General features: G+C 35.2%; 7 protein-coding genes, 1 long non-coding RNA gene and 1 pseudogene across 14 annotated transcripts in view; 4 read left to right on the plus strand and 5 right to left on the minus strand.

The window, feature by feature from the left end:
- LOC149905365 (uncharacterized) overlaps positions 1-25,409 on the minus strand; it is a 203,317-nt gene that overhangs the window by 33,145 nt on the left and 144,763 nt on the right. The window lies entirely within an intron of this gene.
- LOC149905368 (uncharacterized) lies at positions 732-3,333 on the plus strand. Its single transcript, XR_016457127.1, has 3 exons — positions 732-1,376; positions 1,452-1,764; positions 3,256-3,333. It is a non-coding gene; the product is annotated as an uncharacterized LOC149905368 (long non-coding RNA).
- LOC149905369 (uncharacterized) lies at positions 1,775-4,135 on the minus strand. Its single transcript, XM_090106105.1, has 2 exons — positions 3,775-4,135; positions 1,775-2,745 (listed from the first exon to the last, which is right to left on the minus strand). The coding sequence occupies exon 2, from the start codon at positions 2,725-2,727 to the stop codon at positions 2,056-2,058; it is 672 nt and encodes a 223-aa protein (XP_089962231.1). The 5' UTR covers positions 2,728-2,745; positions 3,775-4,135; the 3' UTR covers positions 1,775-2,055.
- On the plus strand, positions 4,440-8,574 carry LOC149905370 (UPF0415 protein C7orf25 homolog). The gene is made up of 8 exons (XM_090106098.1): positions 4,440-4,865; positions 4,954-5,137; positions 5,227-5,363; positions 5,639-5,793; positions 6,221-6,435; positions 6,679-6,813; positions 7,239-7,381; positions 7,711-8,574. Exons 1-8 carry the CDS (start codon positions 4,713-4,715, stop codon positions 7,789-7,791), a joined length of 1,203 nt encoding a protein of 400 aa, XP_089962224.1. The 5' UTR covers positions 4,440-4,712; the 3' UTR covers positions 7,792-8,574.
- LOC149905371 (uncharacterized) lies at positions 8,587-21,936 on the plus strand. Of its 5 annotated transcripts, none has more exons than XR_016457121.1 (3): positions 8,587-9,894; positions 10,712-11,226; positions 21,798-21,936. XR_016457121.1 is itself a non-coding variant. In XM_090106103.1 (3 exons), the coding sequence occupies exons 1-3, from the start codon at positions 9,383-9,385 to the stop codon at positions 21,844-21,846; spliced, it is 738 nt and encodes a 245-aa protein (XP_089962229.1). In that variant the 5' UTR covers positions 8,587-9,382; the 3' UTR covers positions 21,847-21,919. The 5 variants fall into 5 exon arrangements, 3 of the variants coding, with proteins under 3 accessions (XP_089962229.1, XP_089962230.1, XP_089962227.1); XM_090106103.1 differs by having other exon boundaries at positions 10,712-10,888; positions 21,798-21,919; XM_090106104.1 differs by lacking the exon at positions 21,798-21,936 and having other exon boundaries at positions 10,712-10,888; positions 10,971-11,394.
- Positions 11,866-14,861, minus strand: LOC149905372 (uncharacterized). Of its 2 annotated transcripts, XM_090106097.1 has the most exons (3): positions 13,506-14,459; positions 13,145-13,375; positions 11,866-12,692 (listed from the first exon to the last, which is right to left on the minus strand). In XM_090106097.1, exons 1-3 carry the CDS (start codon positions 14,324-14,326, stop codon positions 12,533-12,535), a joined length of 1,212 nt encoding a protein of 403 aa, XP_089962223.1. In that variant the 5' UTR covers positions 14,327-14,459; the 3' UTR covers positions 11,866-12,532. The 2 variants fall into 2 exon arrangements, with proteins under 2 accessions (XP_089962223.1, XP_089962222.1); XM_090106096.1 differs by lacking the exon at positions 11,866-12,692 and having other exon boundaries at positions 13,141-13,375; positions 13,506-14,861.
- Positions 17,462-19,155, minus strand: LOC149905373 (uncharacterized; annotated as a pseudogene).
- On the plus strand, positions 22,261-24,373 carry LOC149905374 (uncharacterized). The gene is made up of 3 exons (XM_090106099.1): positions 22,261-22,404; positions 22,542-22,851; positions 23,494-24,373. The coding sequence occupies exons 1-3, from the start codon at positions 22,271-22,273 to the stop codon at positions 24,241-24,243; spliced, it is 1,194 nt and encodes a 397-aa protein (XP_089962225.1). The 5' UTR covers positions 22,261-22,270; the 3' UTR covers positions 24,244-24,373.
- Positions 22,870-25,409, minus strand: part of LOC149905375 (uncharacterized) — a 30,533-nt gene continuing 27,993 nt past the window's right edge. The window contains exons 1-2 of one of the 2 annotated variants that reach the window (XM_090106109.1): positions 24,370-25,404; positions 22,870-23,446 (exon numbers count right to left, since the gene is read on the minus strand). In XM_090106109.1, the coding sequence (XP_089962235.1) occupies positions 23,114-23,446; positions 24,370-24,483 (447 nt within the window). In that variant the 5' untranslated portion in view covers positions 24,484-25,404 and the 3' untranslated portion in view covers positions 22,870-23,113. Of the gene's footprint in view, positions 23,447-24,369; positions 25,405-25,409 lie in introns of those variants that run through there. The other variant, XR_016457126.1, reaches the window with a different exon arrangement.

Consider the following 25,409-nt stretch of genomic DNA (forward strand, 5'->3'; position numbering starts at 1 on the left):
AATATTTCGGGACGGACCTTGTATTTAGGAGGTTTAGTAATAACTATATCTTTTGGCTGGCCAGTAATCAAAAGTTTTTGTTGATTTCCATTATTGTATTTTAGTACTCCAATATGTTCAGTGTGATTACAATCAACCCCATAACAAACAAAGCAGCTAGTTTCTCGAAAGATTAAATTGTTTTGCTCCTTTCCCCATACAACTTGATGGACTTTGTTTGTTCCTTTTAATGGTTGCAATTGATCTGAGGGTATTATTAAATCATTTTCAAAAATTTTATGCTCCTCAATAATTTTTATTATAATACTTGCTGTACTGTAGGTCACAACTGACACAAAATCATCAATTGATACAATATTATTGCCGTGTGCTACGGCGGCATCAGCTAAACGTTTGACTGTTCCTCCAATGCCGTCAGCAGCTCCTTTGCCGTGGCCTGCCTCCGTATAATTCCATGTGACCAATCTTAAATTCGTGTAATACCAGTATAATTTTGAAATTATGTTCTTACGTTCCATTACACTATGGAGCTTTCCTGTTTTGTTCCTGTTTATAGATTTGAAACTTATGTTATACATCTGACTTAACTTGTTATTACACTTTTTGTGTGATGCTAAATAACAATACGCGGGAAAACGAATGTATTGCCATAAAATTTTTTTTTTTAATTTTAGTGACATTCCTGGTTTTGCACCTGTACTCTTCACTTGACAAAGTTGACATGAGAGAATCTTTTTTCTTTTTCAACTCATTTAGGTACTGTATTTCCATCACAGTACATATCCTCATCCAAGCATCGTGCTGTTTTAATTTATTTTTATAATCTTTCAAATTAACATCCCACAATACCGGCTCAACACGAAAACAATCAATAAATGCGAGTTCTAATTCGTTATTCCACACGATACTCATTTTCAAACATCAACTTTGCGCAACGAATAAAATTCTGACATCAACACATCGCTCACTGGCAATTGCTACTGAGCGACTGAGCAACCCGCGAATGTGGAATCTTGTCGTGTTCGCGCGCGCTTCGCGCCTGCGAACCCTTTGACGCGGGACAAAAACCGACAATTTTCGGGTGGGCTCTCCACATTCACGCGCGATTCGCGGGCGTGAATCGCGGCGCGAATTGCGGCGCAAATCACGCGTGAACTTTTCTTGGCTCCACATTTGCAGTGTTCACAGTTGTGTTCACTGTTCACAGTATAGTTCGCGCGCTCGACGAATATGGACGAAGTTGTTGCTTCGACAGGCCTACTGCTGTGTGCATTTGCATATTATAATTATGTCTGTATTAAAAGTAAAAAACAAATTAAAAAGAAGTGGAGGAAACGAAGATGGTGGATGACGAGTATTCATCGTAATAGAACAAGGTTTGTAATATTTTGTTCAGTATTGGGCTAATGTTTTATAAAATTTATTGTATTTAATACCTTTCTTTGTTACAGCCTAACTATGGATAAGCAGTTAAATGAATTAGTTGCTGAATCTTCTCGTGAATTTAAAAAGTTTACTCGTATGTCTAAAGCAGATTTTGAATACCTACTAAACAAGGTTTCACCACTGATTGCAAAACAAGATACCCAATTTCGGAAAGCTGTTCCAGCAAAGATACGTCTTGCCATAACACTGAGATATTTGGCACCTGGAGATGACTTCGAAAGCCTTCATTTTTTATTTAAAGTTTCCCCGCAGCTGATTTCTCAAATTATACCTGAAGTTTGTCGAGCTTTGAATAAAGTGTTAAAGGATGAAATAAAAGTAAGTACATAAAATCACATAGGTATTTATTATTATAATCACTACGATACGAAATTAAAAAGAATTTTAATAATATTATTCATTAAGCAAAATATCGTGGCTATCGATGTGAGCTTCAATTAACTTGACATAAAAGCTTTTTCTATTATATCAAAATTATCTTCTACACCGACCAAATAAATATTTGCGTCTTCATTGGTGTCTTGTTCTGGAATTTGAACAACTGGAGTATGGATCATTTCATTCGATTGTATAATAATACTTGAGCCTATGTTTCCATTATTGGTAATACTATTTTGTACGGTCTTCGGGACATAATGAATCGATGGCTCGGAATGTGCTGATGATGAAATGCCAGATCTTGGTTTGTGGTGAATGATTGGCTCGGAATATGTTGATGATGAAGTGCCAGGTCTCGGTTGATATTGAATGATTGGCTGGCTCGGAATGTGCTGATGATGAAGTGCCAAGTCTTGATTGGTATTGAATGATTGGATCGGAATGTGTTGATGATGAAGTGCCAGGTCTTGGTTTGTATTGAATGATATATTGTTGTTGTAACGGTGATCCTATTGGTGACAGTGGTGGTATTGGCGATGAGGATGCTGATGATGCGGTATAATGAGATCTTAAAATCATGCCATCTATGTCATGCATCAATTTCATTCTTTTCTCTTCTGACAATTTTCTCAACTTTTTGGCCAAAAGTCTACCATACAAATCACAGTCGTCTTCTTGAATTGTATTGATAGATTGATTGTCATGCCTTTTTATAGTAGATTTAAACGTTGCCAGAGCTTCTTTCATCATTTTTCCTGCCTCTGTGACTTCGCTAGGATTTTTACGCCGACGAATTGTTGGTGTAGCTGTAGTATTAGTATTAACATCCTGACTTTGTTGTGAATCATTCTGATTTTGATTTTCCTGCTCTTCTTCAAGATTCTCTTGTTCTGTGTCATCCATATTTTCTGGCTGTGTTAACTTAAATGAAAATAAATTTATTTGATTAATTGCACGCCTCATAAGCGAAGCGTTGAGGTGGTTACTACTGTCACTTCGCGAAAAACATCTGATTTTTCAAACTTAAAATGTCTTTATGTATCATACATTGCACTTGTAAGATAATACATACACACACATATTAAGAAAAAACACTATTTTTAACGTTCATGATATTTTTGATGTCATTTTTGTTATTTAAACTAGTTAAAAAACAGTTTAAAAAAGTTCTGTCTTGGACGTCCGTGTGTCTGTATGTGCGGATCCTTTTTCTTGTTAACACGATAGCGACCGAAATACTTTACTAATCGAGTCTTTTTTTTTCTCTTACGCTTGAGTATGCTCAGGAATAGAACCCTTTCATTTTTCAGGGTCTGATTCGATGTGGTTTAATTGTTATTAAATAAACAAAAATAATAATTAATAAATATTTATTAAAAAAAATTATGAGGCGTGCACTTTTGGATTTTCCAAATTATTTTGTTGTTATAGTCTGTGGTTGCCGTCATGTCCAGAGGAATGGCTACAAATAGAAAATGGATTTTCATCAAAATTTCCTCATGCTGTCGGATCCATAGATGGCAAGCATATTGTTTTGGAAAGTCCAATGAACTCTGGATCGGAATATTAATTATAAAAGAACATATAGTATAGTACTAGCGGTCCGTCCCGGCTTCGCCCGTGGTACCTACATGTTTAAACTATCCTATCTCTCAAGTTGGATCGAACTGCACATGGTGTGCGAATTTTATTATAATCGGTTAAGTGGTTTAGGAGTCCATTGAGGACAAACATTGTGACACGAGATTTATATATATTAAGATTTCCCATAATAGTGGGTAACAATTTGTAGAAAAGTTGGCAACACAAAATTTTTTAGGTTAAAATTTATAATTGTTATTTTTGTGGTTTTTAAACAATGTATTCAAGTCAACAGCACGTGATACACAATATATTAACACGCTAAAGTATCATGAAGGCCTATTAACTGATAAAGAGTTGTATACTTACGAGTGAAAAGACAATCCAGGCATTTTCGTTCCACTATCACTTTTACACCCTTTAACACTACACCGCACCATGGTATTATTTTATAAGGTATTAACGGTAAGTTTAAATTATGCAAAACCAAACACAATGAATTACTTCTAACTTATAACATGTAAAAACTATATTTTTAGGGAAGACGATAGTTAGCTGTCAAACTTTGTTTAGCAAAGTAGGTTTCTTTTCTTGAAAAAAGTGGCACGCTGGGTGAAACAAAAAATTTTATCGTTCTCTCTCATTTCTTTACACAACACCGGCATAAGTTGCTCTTTTTCTTGTGTGAATGCGACATAAGATATCAATTTGTCTATTGGTTTCTCTGTCTACGGGTAAGAAGATAGGGAGTATTCAGAGAGAAAGCTTGAAACTTATAAGCGCTTATCGGCGCTTGTCATGTTCATATATTTTCCTGCGCGGGTTGACAGCACTGACAGGAAAATATATGAACATGACAAGCGCCGATAAGCGCTTATAAGTTTCAAGCTTTCTTTCTGAATACGCCCATAGAGTATAGACTTTACTCTTTAGTCACTATAGTCTATACTCTTTGGTCAATATTGTGAAAAGTCAAACTTTCAAAGCCATAGCCATAGCCATTCTCTGACTAATATATAGTTATCTGTGGCATAAGGTAACTTGTCAAAGCGCTAAAGCCGCAAATGTCAGAAATATAAAACTATAAAAGTTAGAATATTTCAAATTTCAAGGTGAAATTTTTTATTGAAAGTTGTTGAACTAGAATAACATAATTAAACAATACATGAAAAAATAAAATATAGGAAAAGTTGTTATTTCTGGTGATTGTGTGGTTATAATATAAAATTATGTGAATTGTCGTGAATTTCATGTCTATACCTTGAACATTTCAAAAGATTTCCTCAGGGATCCATAATCGTTAAAGTATGAATAATACAACTGAGGAATTGTTTTCTATGCTTGATGAAAAAATAAATTATGGGAATCTATTAATTGAAAGATTACAAGTAATACAAAACTTAGACGGGGTTGCAAAACTTCAAAGAAAAATTCGTCAAGAAATCGAGTTTTTGTCAAGGGTGAGTTACATACAAATAGTTAGAATATAGCATCAGTTCTTGAGAAATAAAATAAAATTTCTTTAAATGTAATTTACTTCATTTCTAGTTGAAAAAATCTAAGAAAATTAAAGTTGAGCAATTGTCATGTTCAAATCTGAGACACTTAGGAGCATTAGTTGAATGTGCACTACGCCCAGGCGTTGTATCGGTTTGTAAGATATTCCATATTGATGCTGAGAGCAAACTTGTTATAGATATTATAAGTGATGCAGGAAAAGTATGGACAAAAGGTACGCCCGGAATTAAGAAAATATTTATCTCATTATTTAATTCTTTGGAATATATAATTGAAAATTATTTCATTATAATATATTTGCAGTTATTGCTAGAAACCCAAAATCTCTATCTGCACTAAGCATGGGAAATGCTTCATATGGCGCCAGATCAATTTTGGACCAAGCAGAAGACTATATAGAATGTGCTCAGTTGTATCCTTGTATGTATAAACCACCTAAGGTGAGATAGTAAATACAGTTTCTGCTGCATATACAGGAATTAGGGACCAATTAGAGCTAGGGTCCAAAACAGGAACTAAATTCTGACATTCTCTTCTAAATATCTGTGCTATGAGGTGAATGCTTTAAATCTACAACTGCAAATGCTCACACGCTGTGGTTGTAGTATAAACATAGTTCATATTAATATTTAATACAGAAAAAAGGATTTGTTTTCTATTATTATGTTGAATATATAAACTTAAATTTGCATCAATGTTGATTGTTTTCTTTTAGGTTATATTTGAGTTTGTGAGTGGAATAGAAGAGAGTCTGGCAAATAAATTAAAAGCTCTAGGAGTTATTGTAAATGGAGAAATACTACCAAATTCGAAACCAACTGATTCTGATGAATATTGTGACTCAAGTGATGATGGCTCCTTCCAAAAGAGGTATGTATACAAAAAAAAAATTAAACCATTTTGAACAAAGTTAAATTTTTGAAGAATAGAAAAATAAAATATATTTTAAAGCATTACTAATGCCATATAACCAAAATATTAAAGACTAGCGGTCCGCCCCGGCTTCGCCCGTGGTACATATTTCGCAATAAAAGGTAGCCTATGTTCTTTCTCAGGGTCTAAAGATTGTCTGTGCCAAATTTCATCAAAATCGGTTAAGAGGTTTATGCGTGAAAACAATATATACATACATACATAATAACAAACTTTTCCTCTTTATAATATTAGTATAGATTTTACAAATAATAACTATAATACATATACATATACAAAATCAGTAGAAACTCTTAACAAAAAATTTAAAGACTAAATAACAAATAACAACACATTCATAATAATTAATATCTCTCACTTCAAGATCAGACAACAATCAGCCCTTGTGCAATGTATCAACCTTAGATGAGCATGCTGGTATAAACACTCTCAATCTGGATGTAACAGCTATGATGGCATATGTAAGCAACATGACAAACGGACATTGCAACTATGTGTTTAAACAGGAAGTCTTAACTCAGCAAGCAGCCTGGGATATGGAGAGACCTGTTAAACCAATATTAGATAAATTATTTGAAGGTATAATTCGTGTAGTGATAGCGTAGTAATTGAGTGACATTATACATTCGCTTTTTAAAGCTAGTGTGTAAATGATAATAGTATATTTGTTTAACCCTATGTAAAATAGATTCAACCATGTTTATAATAATCTTATTTTCTGTTCAAGGGTATATTTACTTAAAGATATATTTAATACAGTAAAAATCTCAATTATTAATTGTTCTGTCTCCAATTGTAATATTTCAGTTTGCAATTTTGCAGGTAAAACTTTGGTATGTTGTAGAACTGCGTGGGATAATTTTCAAAAGATTGTAGAAATATTGGGTGGGCCTATGGAGAAGAAACGAACTATGGATTTACACAAAAAATTAACTATTTATGATGACGATTATGGCGGTAAGTTTACTAAATTTTATGACACTAAATAGTTTAATTGACCATGTTGTTTGATATAAGATTGCAATGTAAGTCCTTTTAAAACAATCATACTGAGCTATTGTATCAAATCTATACTAATATTATAAAGCTGAAGTGTTTGTTTGTTTGTAAGCACTAAGTTCGGGAACTACTGGTCCGATTTCGAAAATTCTTTTGGTGTAAGATAGCCCATTTATCGAGGAAGGCTTTAGGTTATATATTATCAGCATCATCATCATCATCAACATCTTGCTAAGACCAACAGGAGGGAGCACTAGCAGTTATAAATAAAAAGGGATGTATGAATATAATTATCAGTGCAGAATGCAATTGGTTTTATAACATTCCTGAGGAAATGAATTTTGGTTGTATTAAATATGAAAATAATGAATTTTATTTTCTAGGTCAGGATGATTATCCCAGAGAAAATTTGAAAGTCAGAGGCAATGTTCGACTCAGATCCAAAACAGTTTTCAATTTTGGACATAGAATTAAGGCTATAACTGTGTCTGCAAATGAAGGTTTTGTCAGAGCAGCAATGCAACAGGTAATGGTTGTTTTAATTCTTCATCATCTCAGACTAATGTTGCAGCTAATTAGAGTAGTTTGTGATACTTTTTAAATCTATGTATCCGGTAAAGTTGGTTTTAGCACCTGGGCGGACTGATGAGCGCGATTTAAATTTGATTGTCTTCAAATTTCCTCAACAAAATAAAAAGATATTAAAAATTATTTCAATTCAATCAACAAGCTGAAATGGACCACTGCAAGCATAATATTTTCATAGTAAAGATTTTCTTCACAATTTCACATTTTTTAATACAAACACATCTTGCATTATTTAACTTATTTTATTTGATTTCTGTTTTTTTTCAGGGCGTAAATTATGCAGCTTTTATTCACGAATCAAGAGCTTTAACAGAAGGAAAAGAAGCTAGTGCAACAAAACTTTTATGATACATGTCTGGCATTGTTAGAAACCGTAAAATCTTGAAGATAATTGGAATATTTATATAGTATAATATAGAGAATTATAGTAATCACCTCAATATGTCTCAGAAATTCATATTACTATTGACATTTTCTTAACATTAGTCTTCCTTTATACCGGAAGCTATACAAGTATGAATTCATAGAAACATATTATTATAATGAAGGTACTTAAAATAGATATGTAAACACATTCCATCCAGATAGATAACACAAATTACTTTTGTCGTATGTGCAGAGAGTATAACTTAATTCAACATACATAATATATAGAGATGATAATAATACTATTCTATTAAAATCAGATTTTTTAATGGTGGGGGGAGGGGGTGTGATAAAAAAACACATATTTTTTTAAACATATATTTTTATATTCTCCCTGTCGATGGTTGTAGGTTTCCTGAGCACGTACAACGACATTAGTTTTTTGCTTATTTTTTTTAATAGTTCTTGGATTTTTTTATGGAAATGTGGAAAGCGTTAGTGCTTTTCAGCACCTGGGAACATTCTTTCCATTGGAGAGCTTCCATATCTGTCCCTATACCAAACACAGTAGGATGTTCTTTGATATATATGATAGGTAGCCATCTGGACCGATTATAGTTTCTACTTTTTTTATTTTTTTTTTCAATCTGCGCAAACACCCTGTCAGGCGGAAGAAATAAATGTCCTACTATAGGAAAAACAATTTCGATTATTTAATTCGATTTGGAGCATAATCCATTAAGTACTTGCACGCCATGCCAAGTACAGTAGCTTGTTCAGAGTGAGATTAGATTTCGTATCAATTTTTTTTTTAAATTAAGTGATGTACACTGTTTAATATCAAGATAAGCTTGGTTTAGTGGAGAGATTCGTATGTCTGATAAAATTGTAACTCGCTTTCCTGAAGTCTTTGGTTGGTCCGTTTTTTGTTTATTGTATTTGACTTTATAGTCAATGTCTTTGGTTGATCTGTTTTTGGTTCGGTTGACTTTATAGTTACTGTCTTTGGTTGATCCGTTTTTGGTTCAGTTGACTTTTTAGTCGATTTCTTTGGTTTTGTAAGGAGTTCTTCTGCGTCTTTTGACGAAATCGAGCTTCCAGGTTCCACTTTTAATTTTTTTTTCGGCACTGCTCTTTTAATGGGGTTAGGAGCTTTGGTTTTCCTTCAGGTAATCTAGCAGCGCTGCGTCTATTCTATTATTTCCTCTTCGTAGTCAGGTAACTTTTTAAGAACTTTTTGCGGATTGAATGGTTCAATACCCGTAGCTCTAAAACCCGCTTTTATATTTTCCTTATTTGAAATTTGAATTCCATCCGGTAGTTCTTTCAATAATACTGGGAAGTGATTTTTATTTATTTGCGCTTGAGAAGGGTTTTCTATTTTGTATTGAGTAAGGATCTTTCGCCAGAATTTTTTTTGTGGGCCGAAGAAGGCTACGTCCAAAGGTTGAGTGATGTGTGTAGAGTTTGGTGGTAAAAAGGCAAACAGTATGTTATGCTGCTCGCATAATCTTATTATATCCACATTCAAGTGGCTCGACAAATTGTCGCCAATGACAAGTTTCTGGCCATCATGCTTCTTAGACTAAGGACTCACGAAGCGTTTTACACCCGCGCCCGCCGCGGTTGCGGAATAGAGTTTTATTTTCAAAACTCACGAGACCGGAGTTTTTTGCGGTTACGCAGCCGTCGCGGTTGCGATTATCGCTCGCAAACTTGGCGTTTGATTATCGCAAGACGAGCGGTTGCAAGACGGGCGGTTAAACGATCAGTTGAGCTCCAGACCGCCATGGACACCCACCAAAAACGAGCTGTTGCGTTATACTTACTTCACAGAAGAGTTAAAAAAAGAAGGCCTAAAAGGTTCTGGATACATCCACTGATTGCGGAAAGAGATCGTTATGGATTATTTGTTACTCTTATTGATGAGTTAAAGAAGGATGATGATAAGTTCTTTAATTATTTTCGAATGTCCCAATCTAGTTATTTAGAACTTTTAAGAAAAACAGAGAGTGCTCTTCAAAAACAACATACTAATATGCGAGATCCCATATCACCAGAGGAAATGATGGCAGTAACATTAAGGTAATTATGAAAGTTTATTTAATAATAACACACACACACGCTCACACACACACACACACACACAGGGTATACCCCAGTTTCTGTGTCAGGTGTTAATGAAACTAGTGGTAATATTGAAATTGTTTCTTTATTGAAAATACACATCATCTGACAAATTAGTATTGACTGAAGAAACTGATGGAATACTTTGTGGACTTTGGGTATTGTTGTCAGAAGTAGAATAGGTACGATAGCCGATATTTTCTTGACTGTAATTATATGGTGTATATTGATAAGATGGCAATGCTGGAAGATTATTATCAAGATTATCAATAATTTGAAGGACTGCTATTTGAAATCGTCTTGTTTTTGCTTCATCAAAATTGCAATGAAGGCAAAATTCCTCGAAAAAATGACAAATGTCTATCTTCACGTTGAGACAACATCTCTATTATTGCTTTTTCGGTGTCGTCTTTTTTTTCTTTTTAGCACCTGCTTGAGAAGAAACTGTGGTGGTAGGTGTAGTAAAAGCTTCTGATGTTGATGCAACAGTAGTGGTGTTAGTAGTAGTTTGTTCAGTTGTAGTAGTAGTTTGTTCAGTTGTAGCACCGCTTGTTAAGGTTGAGGAGGTATTTCAATAGGTATATTTTTTCTTCAAAAACTGTAACTGATCATCATATATGTACTTTTTAGATTTTTTAGCTGCCGATCCAGATTTTGCTTCCGTTGCAACTTTTTTGTTGTTTTTCATCCAGCAATCTTTAATATTTTTCCATTTTTTAATAATCATGTTACCTGAAAAAATATATACGTAATTAAATAAATTTATTTTTTTCAGATACCTAGCAAATGGGACTTCAATGCACGATTTTCACTACACATTCAGAATTGGGCACACAACTATATCAACAATTTTAAGAATGACATGTGAAAAATTATGGGAGGTGTTAATGTTTGAATGTTTTCCGGTAATCACTACAGAACTTTTAGAAGAAATCAGCCAAAAATTTTACAAGTACGCAAATTTTCCTCACTGTGTAGGAGCAATAGACGGCAAACATATAAGAATAATAATTATTCTTATATGTTTCTTATAGTATCAACATTATTGTCAATGTTCATGGAGGATAGATAATCATATACAGCTGATCCTATTTCTGTTGGCCCGCGCTTGGCAATGGTTTCATCCCAAGTATAAAACCAAGGATCTTTTGAATTTAAAGGTACTACACAAAAATTATAAAGACTTATTTGCCTAGAATAAAAGGCATCTTGAATAGGTGTTTTCGGAAGTGCTTGTACCTGTTGAAGATCAAAACAAAGTGAAATGGAGTTTGGAGGATTATCTTTCATGTGGGTATAAAATGCCTTGGCCCTTATCTTATGTACACGAAGTTCTACCATTAATTTTTGCTTTTTTTCACTGTCCCTTTCATTTTTGATTCTATTTCCCCACAGCACACACACATTGCAAGCATCAGAGGATGGCGCAGAAAATCCTACATTAAACTCTTCATAAAATATTTTGGTTTTTTTTACTTGCAAGTTTGAGGCAACAGAAGAATTATACAACTCCATTAGTTTCTTACAGTTTAAATCACTAGACAGATATATTCTTTTTGATTTTTGTCTGTTGTGGTGGCTTTCTCTTGCTGGCAGACATTTTATGAAATTCCTTAGTGATTCCTTTTTATCAATAGATTTGTATGACTTACGGTCCCCACCACGCTTTTCTTTAGGAATATTTCCTCTGACTGTAGTGTCAGTGCGCGGGTGTAAAACGCTTCGTGAGTCCTTAGCCTTAGCCCACGGAATAATAACTTTCCTAAACCAATCCTGAAATACGACAGAGTCAAACCATCCTGACTTCGTTCTGTTATATCTCGCATCTGGTGGTCCACCTATGCATCATGGGGGTCCGTAGGTTACGCCCCCAGTGTGTTTTGCCCCCGTGGTGGAAGCCCCCGATTTCGTTTTAGTACTATAATATTTATTAGTTAAATATTTTTATCAAAAGTACAGTCAGATAGCAAAGTGTAACCTATTATAAAAAATGTCTAAGTCATGGTTCATTATTAAAATCAAAATCATAGTTTATTATTATAAATCTTTATTAACAATGTCGGTGTAACAAACGTTTGCTTATCTAATAATAGGTACTAATGGGTAATAATAGGTAATACGTAAGTAGGTACTTAATATGTAATAAAAATTAAATTAAATGTCTAATAAATAATAATAGGTATCTACGTAAATACAACTTTGATAACAAATAAAACCAAACATTAAAATAAAGCAACAATAACATGCAAAATCACAGATACGAAATTAAAAATCACAGTTTAAAATTAGGATTATTTTAAGTACTTATATACTATTTACGTACTAAGTATATAGGTAGGCATCTACTTAAATATTTAGAAGATTGGTAACAGAATGTTCAAACACTAAAATATAATAAAAACAATTACCATTTAAAATCACAGATAACAAAAGTAACAAAAGAAGAAAAACATAGTAAAAATATTAGGATGATTTGAACTTTGTCATTAAATTATGTAATTTAAGTCATTTATATGCAGTGACTATGGAGGTTACAACATTGATATAGATATAAAATTAAAATGTAGTAATTATGTAACAATAAGTAAGTAGGTGATTATTTTTGCTTGACTTGCACATACGGACGGATTTGTTCCAAAAACTCCATAATTGTAATTTGTTTCTTTTCATATTTGTCTGTCAGCTTAGCAATGAGTTTGTCATTGATTATTGAAGATTTTTTTCTTTTACATATAGGACTGTCATTTCTTCGTAATCTGAAAGTATAAGATAAAGATTATTTACTAAGAGCTATTACGCACTGTCGACCAGTCGCCGGCGACTCAGTCTCTAGGCGACCAAAACAGAGAAACTTGGCAGGAAACCAAGCCGAGCGACAGTATTATAAGTACATTCGTGCAGAATCCGGTCATACAAGAGTCGCTACGACAGTTGCTTGCAGTGTGAACGCTCCCATTTGAAGCCGTGCTTTTATTGGTCGCCGGCGACCGCCAGTCGCCTGTGCGTCGCCACAACGCGGCGAGTCGCCGAGTCGCCTGGACGACTGACGACTAAGTGCGCAAGCCCCTATTTAAACTATAGACTATAGTAAGTCACAGTCGCCGGCGACTGAGTCGCCAGCGACTGGTCGACAGTGCGTAATAGCTCTAAGAGTAAAAAAAATGAATTACTGATATATTAAGCGTTATGTAACGAATCAGCATTTTACCTCACTTGACCTGTGCTATACGTAGAAATATCAGTTGTTATAATTTCCAAAAACGATAATAATGATGGTTTTCGGCCCAGATAGCACTGAAGCCGTTGATTCCAGGCCTCCACTAAATTTGTGGTTCTATGTCGTTCTTTATAGCAACACCACTTTGAGATCATCCCCGGAGGCTCAAGCCATTGTTCAACGAAATAATCGTTGAATTGGGTGACTTTTTCATCGGGAATACTGAAAACAAAAATTATGATATACTATATGACATGTCGTATATACCTAAGCATTATTTTTATTTTTGCGTACTTATAAAAACAATCTATGAGCTGTTAAAACTTTAAAATAAAATGAAAATTAAAATTACCTGTTTTCCATTACGGAAAGCCAACCATCTTCTATATCTTCTTTAGGAAGAAATGCTAGACAGGTGCACAGTTTCACATACAATGTTGTTTCTTCGTGTGCCAATAAACCTAAAGACTTCGCTTTTCTGTAAATGGCTCTTTGGAAGTGAACATTACAGCCATGTATTGTGACCGCTGGCAATACCTCTTTTATTGCCAGCATTGTAGCTAATTCAAAATCTACAGTGAATTTCATGGGGCTGAAGTCCGGCACAGCTTCTTTAATTTTTTTAAACATGACTTCATATGTACTTTTTTCTTTATTAACTAGTAGCACATAAAATATAGGCACAATATTGGTTGCTTGTGCATCACTTCCCATATCTCCATGAATGGTAAATATTTGGTAAAATGGACCTGGACAACAATCAAATGTACCATCCCCGAAGTAGTGTTGTATATTTTTGATGTGTTTTAAAGCCTGTACTGATACGAATACTATAATTCTGTTGTCGTTCTCACAGTAATCAACTAATAGATATTTTTGAAAAATCTCAGGTATAATGACTTCAGCTGGATTACGAAACTGTGTCTTTTCTACATTTAAGGCTTTCTTTCGAGAGTTGTATAACTGTTGCTTGATATTATTGAATTTGGGTATGTAATACATACACACAGACACAGCCTTCGATGAATACATACCTATGTATTCATCGAAGGCTGTGTCTGTGTTTTTTAACTCGGCAAATTTTGTTTCAAATTTTTGTTGTATAGAGCTCGAGAAACTCGTTTTCACTTCCTTTTTTAATTTTTCCATAACAACTCTAACTTCATTTTTCATTAAGTTAGGTTGACACTCAGCATTATGACACTTTTGGATTTGTACATTGTCACTTTCCTCACTTAATTTTATAGAACCACTACACTTGCCATGTCTTTTATTTACGCATGTCCACACACTCGATTTATTATTTTTCCTATGAAGATTATAAGCAAATCCGACATGTAGTAACGTTCTTCCACCTAGTTTATTTGAAATTATTTTGTAATTGGTTTGTGTTAAACCCCGTGAAGGACCTGGACTTGCCATTTTGAGTTAACATGACCGACTAAACTTTCTTATCAGTAACATATTGCAACTATGTGGGAAAGGGATAAATAAATAAAATAAATAAAAATCGTTTATTTAGTACTAAGTAATACATAACACAATACAATTTGAACTCGACGATCGCCTCAACTAGATATAAGTTAGAATAGAAATAGTGCCCATCGCTATGTTTGCTATTTTCACTGTCCGTCACCCTGGACTCTATTGTTTTCAACCCTATCTTTCCCTTTCTTTGACTACCTATCTCTTTCTTTTAGAATTCGATCTGGCTATTGTGTAAAACCAGTTTGGCCGGGCACGGGCGCCTCTTTTAGACAAAGTACAAAGTAATGCATCTAAAGTAAATAATTGTAATATAGTAATAAGGTGAATATCCTTGTAGCATGTTTATAGTAAGTATCCAATATTGTGTTAGTTAGAATACTTATTTAGTAAGTTTGTCTACGTATTTGGTTCCGAAACACTTTTTTCATCGTCTGTATCTAGTAAAAAATATTTTTATTTCGGCGAAATCAACTATAATAACTTAATTAAAAATCGGGGGCTTCCACCACGGGGGCAAAACACACCGGGGGCGTAACCCACGGACCCGAATCTTCAAGTGTGCAACCACTTTTGTCTTGTTTGTTCAATAATTCATCAAATGTATTTGATGTTATTGACAACATATCCTCATCCTCTATCCACACACACACACACACATAAACATGCACACACACAAACACACTCACATGCACGCACACTCGCTCACACATACACTGGAGTTTGTTAAATATTTTATTTTCGTTTTTCGTTTTTTGTTATATTTGTTACACTGCAATGTATAGCTTTTAATTTTTAGAAAATAAAAAAATACTTCTGTAACATAGGAAGAGACTAGTTTCCCACAACATAGGGGATCCTAGTGTGGGGACTAGTGTATTCTAAAATGATTGTACACTGTGTTTTGAAACAAATAAACGATTTTTATTTTTTTTTATCCTCGGATTGATTACTTTTTAAAATGCTGTCAAAAAACAACTCAATATTTTCGTCATCATCAGAAGTTATATTTAAGCCATAAGAGCCTGAACTATTACTGTCGCTCTCAGTACATTAACTGTTAACTGTTTTAGTACATTAACTGAATCCAGATTTTATTTTTGTTTCGGTGTTACTTTCCAGTTTTTATTATTATTATCTTCTTTGAAATCCGAAATCGTTTTAATTGTCTGTATTCATCATCAATTTTTTGAATTGTATGTTCATCAACAAGATTAGGAAATTTCGTAATAACATTTGCTATCGAAGTAAACTCCTTGTATACAACGTCTAGAGGAGCTAAGAACTGTAATTGCTTAAAAAGGTCGTTAAATGGCAGACGTGTTTTAAGTTGACTTGAAAGTTGAATCAGAAATGATTGCATATGCTCAAGAAACGTTTGTATTGCGGGTTTCAGATTTATATCTCTTGCTAGAGACGTGATTACTCTGCTGACGTTAACACCTAAATACATATCCTTCAAAGGTAAAATAAAAAATAAATTTTTAGAGCATCCCATTGCTCAAGAATTCTGTTCACACAGAAGTGGAATGACAGCCAACGGATATCGTAATGTTGTAGTATTTTGTGTTTATCTGTATTGATTTACAAATTCTTGGAACTCCGAAAATTCCCTCTGCCTTTTGCTACTGTGAGCAAAATACCCATAAACTTCTTTGACTATTTGATTCACAGCTCTTGGTAATGTGTCTTTGCTTGCGTGACTAACGGATAAAGCCGTGGAATGACAGACACATTTGATAAATAAGGAATGCGGATTCACAGCTTTAATTTTAGCAACGATTCCACCATGTTCACCAAACATTACATTGGTAGTGTCGGCTCCGAAACCAACTGCATCTTTTATATCAAGGTTTGAATCACGTAAAGCTTTTGAAAGAGCGTCAAATAAATTTTGTGCCGATTCTCCTTCTAAATCTACCATAGTAAGAAATTTTGTTTTCAACGCTAGTGATTTCTCAGAATACAGAATAGTATTTGTGCACGGGTACTATCATCCTGACATGATCTTAAATCTGCCAGCATTTCCCTCAAAACATTATATGTTACTGCAGCTGCTTTGGTTCGTTTACAGGAGAAAGATTTTGCCACCTCTGGATTGGTAAAGCATTTTGAAATTATTTCACTCATATGATCCATGACGCGAAAGGGTAAATTATGTTCTACGGTCTACCAACAGAGCACACATGTTGAGCTCTGTTTTTTTCACCTGATCTTCTAGTCTATCATTGTATGCAAGTACCTCAATTTGTTATAGAAAACACGTCTAGTACAACACTCTGAAACGCGTCGACGCGCGGGAGAATGTCTATGAAAATCACGCGCTACGCGACGGGGTGCGACTAGTCCGACTAATTAGAAAAACAAACGTCAAACAACTGACAAACCAAAAATATTATTATAAACATTTTAATCAGCACTTTAAGGTTTACAATGGAATGAACTACAAACAAATTCAACTAGAGATGTTAGGGGGAATTCCCGAAACAAAGCTCTTTGCGTTCCAGTGTTGCCATAGGGAGGGATTTTAAAATTCCTACTTACTATTTTTTCCATTCGCGATATTGCACCCTACTCCTTTTATAGGCTAAAGCGGCTATACTGCCAAATCTGCCAGCTTATATTGCTAATACTGCCAAAACCTGCCACTTTTCTAATCCTTCCACAGGATCTGCCACAGTCAAAATTTAGGAGTCCAAACTGCCAAAATGGCAGAATCCTGCCACATATGGTCACACTGGGTCTCACTGTCGCAGTCATCGGTTCCCGCACGCACGCCTCAGAAAATACATTTTTAACTCCGAGCGCACTCAAGTGTGATCTGTGTGTATGCATTAAGGGAGAAAACATGAGTAAATGCGTGAATTAATAAATACGTTAATTTTACGTAATTTTGGGCCCCTAACGTGGCTCGGGCCGCAAAAAAAAGCGCAGCGGCCGCAGGCGGCCCGCGGGCCGCTGGTTGAGTATGGCTGAATTTAATGTTTTAATTTTTTGCAACAAAGACTTTATCTTTATAAGAAAAACCGGTTAAAAAATATCATCCAGATAAATAGATGACAAATAACCACAAGACAGTAATAATTTTATGACAGGCTTCATTATTTTTGTAAATATGTATGGTGCAGTACATATTCCGAACGGTAATACGTTAAATTCATACAATTTATCATTTATTTGAAATTTAAGGTGAGGGGTCTAAATGCAAAGGTCACATGACTGTAAAGAGCAATAAAAATTAAAAAAAAAATTGACTGAAAATTTTGAAAATCTATCATTCCATTCAATTCATAAATTTTAAATGTCTTTGAGCAAGCCGAATGATAAAAAAAAATGTTGTGTGGTTTTATGAAACCACGGTAAAAGTGAAACTTAGGCACAAAATTATCGTATTTGTACGATAATTATCGTACGGTTCCGAACACTGCTTTATACCTACTCGGCAGCCGACCGTCACGCGACATGCGCTACACAGACCAAAAAGTTTGAGACGATGTAATAAAAGTTTCACTTTAAAAAATATTTTCCAGTCCTTGACGGGACAATCATATCCAAGTTTGATAACCTTTCCATGTTCTTTGTAAACGTCTAAATATTCCGACGGTTGCACCATCACCTCTTTCTTTCTTATTATTTTTTCAATGTGGCCAAAAACCCTATCAGCGGGCATGAAAGAATGGCCTGGCACTGGGAATGAATTCTACAGTTTTCACTGTTTGAGGGGCACACATCGAAATAAGAATCGAATTTTTATTTTGAGAGCCACAACCATCAGCCAAAAAATCTAAATTTCTTTATGTTTGTCAAATCCACTTGAGTTGTGAGCTGATGGAATACCGCTGAAGCTATCTCGTTTGCAGATTTGGCATGAGTGTTCTCTGTCCATGCGTAACAAAATACTTTGTCCTTGGAAATTTGGTTGGTACTAGAACCAACGACGATCGTAAAATTATACATATATAAATGTATGTATTTGTCTGCTGTAGTAAGTTATCTGGTCTGGGATTTTAGGGAGTACTTGATTCTTCTGGCAATCGAATGACAGTGTCAGCATAAATTCCTTTTGCTCTCGTAAATATTTATAAAAACATTTTGATTTTAATTTGTGGATACGAAGTTCAGTCATAAGGCTGATTGTTGCTGTCTGATCATTTTGTTTTTTTGCCCTCTTTATTTTCTCCGATAATTCGGTACATTTACTGCACACGTCGACACGCGGTGTGTTAAAGCCAATTTTATAATTTCTATTAAAAATGTTACGGAAAAAACATTCCTTAACTTTCAAAGACGTATTAATTTGTTGTTCTTGGTACATTCTCCACATTTTTTTAATATTCAGGTCAGATGATACATAATATTTTCTCTCAGATGTGGCAGAACGGCAATAATGCGCCTCAATGCATTTAAACGATTCTATGAACTGCATAACACTCCGCTTCTTGGCTGAGTTTTCCATCGACGCTATACCGCCGCCACGTCGATCTTCTGGTAGAAGTCATTAGTCAAAAAAGTTTTTGAAATTCTTCTAAGTCCATGTACGCCTATATTAAGAATTTTCAAAAATATGGCTTGACAAACCCGCAACAATTTATAAGGCTTGGTAAATGTTTTGACGTACATTGCAGTAAACGCTGGAACTTTTGTTTTCAAATATATTAAAATGAAATTGTCTTGATGTTTTTTCTCTCTTTTTGCGTAAAAAGCAGAATGAAATTTTCTGACATCTTGCGGGGTAAGCTCATTACATTTTAAGTTTTTCTTGTTATGATTACATTTTCCTAATATGCTTAGATCGGGTAATTTTTTCGGCGCATACCTAAAACAACCAAAAGGTTATGAAATAATATTTCAAAGATATTAATTTACTATCAATAAACAAATGACTATAAAGTCGGTAAGTGGGAAAATTTTAATTTACAATATTTGATTATTACAGACAGACAGATAGACACTGGTACAGGTGAGACTAAATAAAAGCTTGTAAGAAATAAATATCTCTTTAGATAATTATTTTTTCAAAATGAGAGAGGTCTAATAAAAAAAGTGTTAGTTTCGGGATTTCAATTGGGACGGATAAAACAATGCTGCTTTTTCTTGCATAAACCATCCTTTTTACATCTAAACATGGGTCATATAAGACTTACCTATTTTCCTTCTGCTTTGATCCTTTCTGCGGGCTCTCTTCCTTGCTTTATTTCCAACGACCGGAGCGATGTTTATTTCCATTTTGATGAGAAAAATACCACAAATTGAATTAAAATAGCACACGACTCACGCATAAAAACACAAGCGGCAGCCATATTGGCCTCTGTGCTGTGATTGGTTGAGATGTAACAATGGCGGTTCTGTACTTCAAGTTAAGGATAGTGTGGTTTTTGCGTCTCACTAATGACTTCTGGCTGTGCGTTCGTTAGGATAGAGGCGGTTTTGTCGCTAAATAATAAAACAGAAATGTAGACAACAAAAAATTATAAAAAATTGCTAGCCTTCCGGCATAACTTACCGTGTTTAATGTCGGCGGCCGAAGCCGCTGTGTGTAGCTCTGCGACGAGTTCCCTCGAGCCGTTGCGCTCTGTGCTGCAGGCTGCTGGTGACGCGACCGAGGGCCCGGCGGCTGCCTGCGAGCCGGAGTCCTCGTTTTCCAGTTTAAAGGCTTGCCAGAAGTACTAGGTGTTGGGTTAGACTTAGGCTTCTTTGGAGCGTCAGGTTTCAGATCAAAGGAAGATTTTGATATAGCTGTAGCCGTCTTGACTGTTTCTAAAAGATTACTTCCAAAAAGAAACTTATAAATTTTTGTAGTAGATAATTGTTCTTTCAACTCTTTCTTGACCGAGTAAAGAGCGAAATTGCGTTGACATTCGGAATCTGAATGTTGAATATCACAAAATATACGGCCGATGTCCATGAGTTCTTTTATAAGATCGTTTTTTTTTCTTCTGGCACTGCATTACTATTAAAAGGAAATATACCAGCCTTGCGAAACCCAGAAACACAAACTTTAGGATCTACTTGAGCCCATATTTCGCCAATAAGCTTTGAAAAGTCTTTTTTAACCTACACTTCACCCACATGCAATCTTTGCCACTTTACAAGGGCCTGATCCCACTTGTCCTTGAAAGACTTATTGACTGCCAAATCTAGCGGCTGCAGATTGTCGCTGGTATGTGCTCAGAATTATTTCCAAATTATGTTCCATAAACTATGTCACTTACAGTCACTTTAATAAAATTGTTCATTTTCTTTTCTTGAAAGTGAAGATCGATGCTCCAAGATTGTACATATTATATACGAAAAAAGGAGAAAGAGTACAATTTTCACAGGGGCAAGAAGGCAAAATTACGTTAAAAATAATTTGGACGAACGAAACAAAATTAATTAAAATAATTTGGGGAAGGGGCCGCGCACTTTTATTTTAGCTTCTGTCACCAGGCTGGGTCAGCACTCAGCTCCCTCGTCTGCTCCGCCTAATCTTCCGGACAGCCGTTGCCGCATCCGCAAGAAAAACTGCTGCTGCATTTTCCTCTGCATCCACTTTCTTTCACTGCGCCTCCACTTGTTTAGTAAGAAGTAGATCACGATAGCAATAACCGCGACTAAAATTACAGCTAGTAGAATGTTACTTGTTACGACCTGGTGTTGGACGTCATTTTCCTCGAAAATTTGTGCCTTGTTGGAACCTGCCGCATTTTGTTTATCTGGATTTCCTTGTCTTCGGTTTTTGAGTACGATTTTCCCATTACGTTCAAGCACTTTTACTGTCTCTTTACACTCAGCTCCAAATTTTTTTGTGACGCACTAAAGTAAAAGTTTTTATAACGACAACTGTCAACTTGGCTATCTACGAGCACCGAGGCACACAGGAATCCGCCGCGTTGGCGAAATTCGCCGGGTCGCCGGTCACCCGACACTCGCCCACGCCACGGTATGGCAGGGTCGCCATGAGGTGAGGGGAGCTGGTGTAAATGAATAACACGATCGTCTAGGTTGAACTTATGATTTATTCTGTCTTACTGTCTAACTAAGTTATAAGTATGAATGTATATTGTATACGAATACATAGTAGATACAATGCCACTACAATTGTCAGTAGGTATTTTCTTTATTTTGAGCATCATCAGTATTTTCCTGAAAATAAAATATTTTTACTTTCTTTTTGCAGATACCCACTGCGGAACAATGAAATAAGTCGAGGAAGGCTTTCGGAATAAGTGGAACTTTCCTTTGTGCTACGGAGCGTTAGACGGAAAATACAAAAAATTACTGGCTCCTATGATTATGGAAGTACGAACTTTAATTATTATAAAAAAGAAAACAGCATAGTATTGATAGCTCTTGTTGACCATGATTACTGTTTTACGTATATCAATGTGGGCGCAAATGGAAGCGCTTCGGATGGTGGTATTTTTAGTAGGAACCATATTTTTACGAGCGTGAACGTAATAATACATATTAATAGGCATACCAAAGTATTTAAAGCAATAATCAACAGTTTTTGATGGTTCGGCCACACTATGCCGGGTTAGCGCAATAATATTATCGCGATAAAATTAGCGGGATACAGCGCTAAGCAATACACCGTCCACATATAACGGCCTATTGCGCTAACGCGATAGTTGCGCCGCAGAAAACAAAATGGAGGAAGCGAACGCTTTGTTTATAATGTCTTTTAATAATTATTTGCTTCATCTCTTGCAAGAGCTGAAAAACAAAAAACAAAGAAGAATAAGGCGTTATTGGATGTTAACTATTCATAAAAATCGTTCAACGTAAGTTTTCCTTTTTATTTTCTTGCCTATTGTTGACTAGATAGGTATAGGTTATATGCCCCTTTAACAGATTTATAATCAACAAACAAAAACTTGAAAAAATGCATCTTATGTTTAATCAGTTTTCTTTCTTTCAGGAATTCTATGGAGCAAATGTTTTCGGAATTACTTGCAGAACCAAGCCAATTTTTCAATTTTATTCGTATGTCTTCGTCTGATTTTGAAATTTTACTTACAAAATTGGGACCTCTGATTGCTAAAAATGATACTACGTTTAGGAAGGTGATACCAGCAAAAGTGCGATTGGCAGTAACCTTACGTTACCTGGCTACAGGAGACAGCTTCAGAAGCCTGCATTATTTATTTAAAATATCCCATCAATTAATATCATATATAGTACATGAAGTATGCAAAGCATTAGTCATTATTATGCAGGATGAAGTAAAGGTAAATAAAAACTTTTATTCACACATTTCATTTATTTTTTAACAAATGTTATTGCACCCGATTCAGAAATAATAATTTCGGAGGCTTTTACATGCTGAGGTTGAATCTGTTCTGGAGTGTCGATCTGATAATTTTCTGGAGAGTCGATCTGGTAATTTTCTGTTGAAAATGTCTGATCCACATAAACTGGCGAGTGATATGATGATGGGCCGACTGGAGATGGAGATTGATAAGTCGATATAGAAGACGTACTTGGAGAAAACTATTGGGAATTTTGCTGAACTCTGTCTGAAGTGCAAGCTCTTATCACGATATTATGAATTTGACCCATAATAATATCTCGTGTGTACGGATCTTTTAATTTTCTTATTTTAGCTGCAATTAGCTTGCCGAAAAATTCGTACTCATCATTTGCAGAGCTTCCTTTTACGTGCTCGAAGGCTTCTGCCATTTGTTGTTTCGCTTCAAATAACTCTGAAGAAATATTATTTTTTTGACGTTTTGACACACCTGCAGTCTTTTTAGACTGAGCACTATTACTACGAGTAGATTGAGACTCATTTTCTTCATTTTCGGTCAAATTTTCTTCACCTATCTGTAACAATAGTAAACTATTTTAATAAAACATAATTATTGTTTCAGATACCTGAAAATGAACAAGAATGGTTGCAAAAAGAAGCTGAATTCCATTATATCTTTCCCCACTGCTTAGGGGCCATAGATGGAAAACATGTGGTCATTTTAGAACCACATCACAGTGGAACAGAATTCTACAACTACAAACATGCATTCAGCATTGTACTCATGGCTCTGGTTGATAAAAATTACTGCTTCATGTTTGCAGACGTAGGTTGTCAAGGAAGAATTAGTGATGGAGGCGTATTCCGGAATAGCTTATTATATGAGAAACTCGAAACAAATGCCCTTAATTTGCCAGCTCCTTCTGTACTTCCTGGCTCTGGAGAAATCGAACCTTATGTATTTGTTGCAGATAATGCATTTCCGTTGAGTACAAATATTATGAAACCCTACCCCGGTGAACATCGAGAAGGTAGTATTAAGAGAAGGTTCAACCGAAATCTGTCCAGAGCTAGAATTGTAGTTGAAAATGTGTTTGGTATAATGTCTGCAATTTTTCGAGTATTACGAAAAACAATCGCAGTTCAACCTGACAGGGCATCCAACATTGTAATGTCTTGTGTACTATTACACAACCTCTTGCGGAACAGTAAAACATCAAACAATTTGTACACGCCTCCTGGTTATACGGATACAATTACAAATGAAGAAATAGTTCCAGGTTTATGGAAAATTAACAACAGCATTTTGATGGTGCTTTACGTCCAATCAGGGCGGTTGCTAGACGAAGTGCACTACAGCCGACACAGATAAGGGACGTATTTGCACAACATTTTGGGACTCTTTAAATTACATAGTAGTAGGTATGCGCACGCGAATTTTGATTTGTTTACATACTCGTATATTATAAAATTAAATAAAAATATATATGGTACTAACCTTAGTGTGTTGTGTTATTTCGCATTCGTATACAGGCCTCAAAAAACCATCTAAAGCATCGAACACGAACCAACTAGTTTTGTACACTTCGTCCGAGCCAGCACCTGACTTCATGGATTTTTTAATTTAATTTATATGGATGCGATAATATGCCATCAATGACTCTTTTTTCTTTTTCAACTCTTGCACGCTCATTTCAAACGAAAGATTACTCTTTAATCCATGCATCATGTATGGCGTCTTTTTTCTTATGCAACGTCTCCTTCGGATCCCAAATAATCGGTTCCGCCTCTAAATTTACTATAAATTCGAGAATTCGCTCGTTGGTCCACTCCATTGCTCGCACTTTATGTATACGCGCGCGCGGGAATTACGTAGGGACGTGCGAAACGTTTGGTGTCACTGCGCCGACTGAAGTGTGGCCACACTAGCGGAGTATCGGCGCAAAAATCTCTTTGATTTCAGCTAATTTACCGACAGTGCAACGATAGGCATTCGGCTTAGCGCGCTAACCCGATAATGTTACACGCTAAGACAATAACAATGGCCACATATTACGCTAAGGTGAAATATCGGCTTATCGCGTAATATGTGGCCTAAGCATTAAATAAATTACATACAAGTCTTTAACGATACATATTATTATAATCAACGAAATAGAGACATGAGATCGTTTTTTGCTAATCGCAAAATAAGCATTCAAAATCAACATCCTCTTTTGTCAAGCCCAAACATTGGTCATGGAACCATCTTTGACACACTGGGCATCGCCGCATGTCTTCAAAGCTCTCTGTCTTACACGCGTGTCAGTACCATTTATCATCAGAATCAATTTTTCTGTTCTCCTTCTTTTTGCCTTTTAACGCCTTGCTTCGAGTGTTTTTTCTTTGGATTATCTGTTTCTCATTCGTTTTGTTTTCGTTTCTTTTGCTCTGTTGCTGTTCCTTTTTTAATTCTTTTTTTATCTATGTCAGTAAACAAATCTTTTGTCACTATCCGGGCTTTATAATTGATTGCTTTACGCCTTGGCTTCTTTTGTT

The sequence above is a fragment of the Colias eurytheme genome, chromosome 10 (genome assembly GCF_061535395.1).
Source record: "Colias eurytheme isolate Ceu_HAF_F1 chromosome 10, ilColEury1 Martin Lab GWU primary, whole genome shotgun sequence".
In the NCBI taxonomy this organism is placed as follows: Eukaryota; Metazoa; Arthropoda; class Insecta; order Lepidoptera; family Pieridae; genus Colias; species Colias eurytheme.

What these genes read in the sequence shown, in the direction of transcription:
- LOC149905369 (XM_090106105.1), bottom strand. Translation starts at nt 2,727, where the DNA reads ATGGATGACACAGAACAAGAGAATCTTGAAGAAGAGCAGGAAAATCAA.
- LOC149905370 (XM_090106098.1), top strand. Translation starts at nt 4,713, where the DNA reads ATGAATAATACAACTGAGGAATTGTTTTCTATGCTTGATGAAAAAATA. An exon ending in AGGAAAAGTATGGACAAAAG is followed by an intron (nt 5,138 to 5,226) that starts GTACGCCCGGAA and finishes ATATATTTGCAG; the next exon opens with TTATTGCTAGAAACCCAAAA. An exon ending in GTATGTATAAACCACCTAAG is followed by an intron (nt 5,364 to 5,638) that starts GTGAGATAGTAA and finishes GTTTTCTTTTAG; the next exon opens with GTTATATTTGAGTTTGTGAG.
- LOC149905371 (XM_090106101.1), top strand. Translation starts at nt 9,383, where the DNA reads ATGCTTCTTAGACTAAGGACTCACGAAGCGTTTTACACCCGCGCCCGC. An exon ending in ATGATGGCAGTAACATTAAG is followed by an intron (nt 9,895 to 10,711) that starts GTAATTATGAAA and finishes TATTTTTTTCAG; the next exon opens with ATACCTAGCAAATGGGACTT.
- LOC149905372 (XM_090106096.1), bottom strand. Translation starts at nt 14,575, where the DNA reads ATGGCAAGTCCAGGTCCTTCACGGGGTTTAACACAAACCAATTACAAA. An exon ending in CTTTCCGTAATGGAAAACAG is followed by an intron (nt 13,376 to 13,505) that starts GTAATTTTAATT and finishes TTTTGTTTTCAG; the next exon opens with TATTCCCGATGAAAAAGTCA.
- LOC149905374 (XM_090106099.1), top strand. Translation starts at nt 22,271, where the DNA reads ATGGAGGAAGCGAACGCTTTGTTTATAATGTCTTTTAATAATTATTTG. An exon ending in ATTCATAAAAATCGTTCAAC is followed by an intron (nt 22,405 to 22,541) that starts GTAAGTTTTCCT and finishes TCTTTCTTTCAG; the next exon opens with GAATTCTATGGAGCAAATGT. An exon ending in TTATGCAGGATGAAGTAAAG is followed by an intron (nt 22,852 to 23,493) that starts GTAAATAAAAAC and finishes TTATTGTTTCAG; the next exon opens with ATACCTGAAAATGAACAAGA.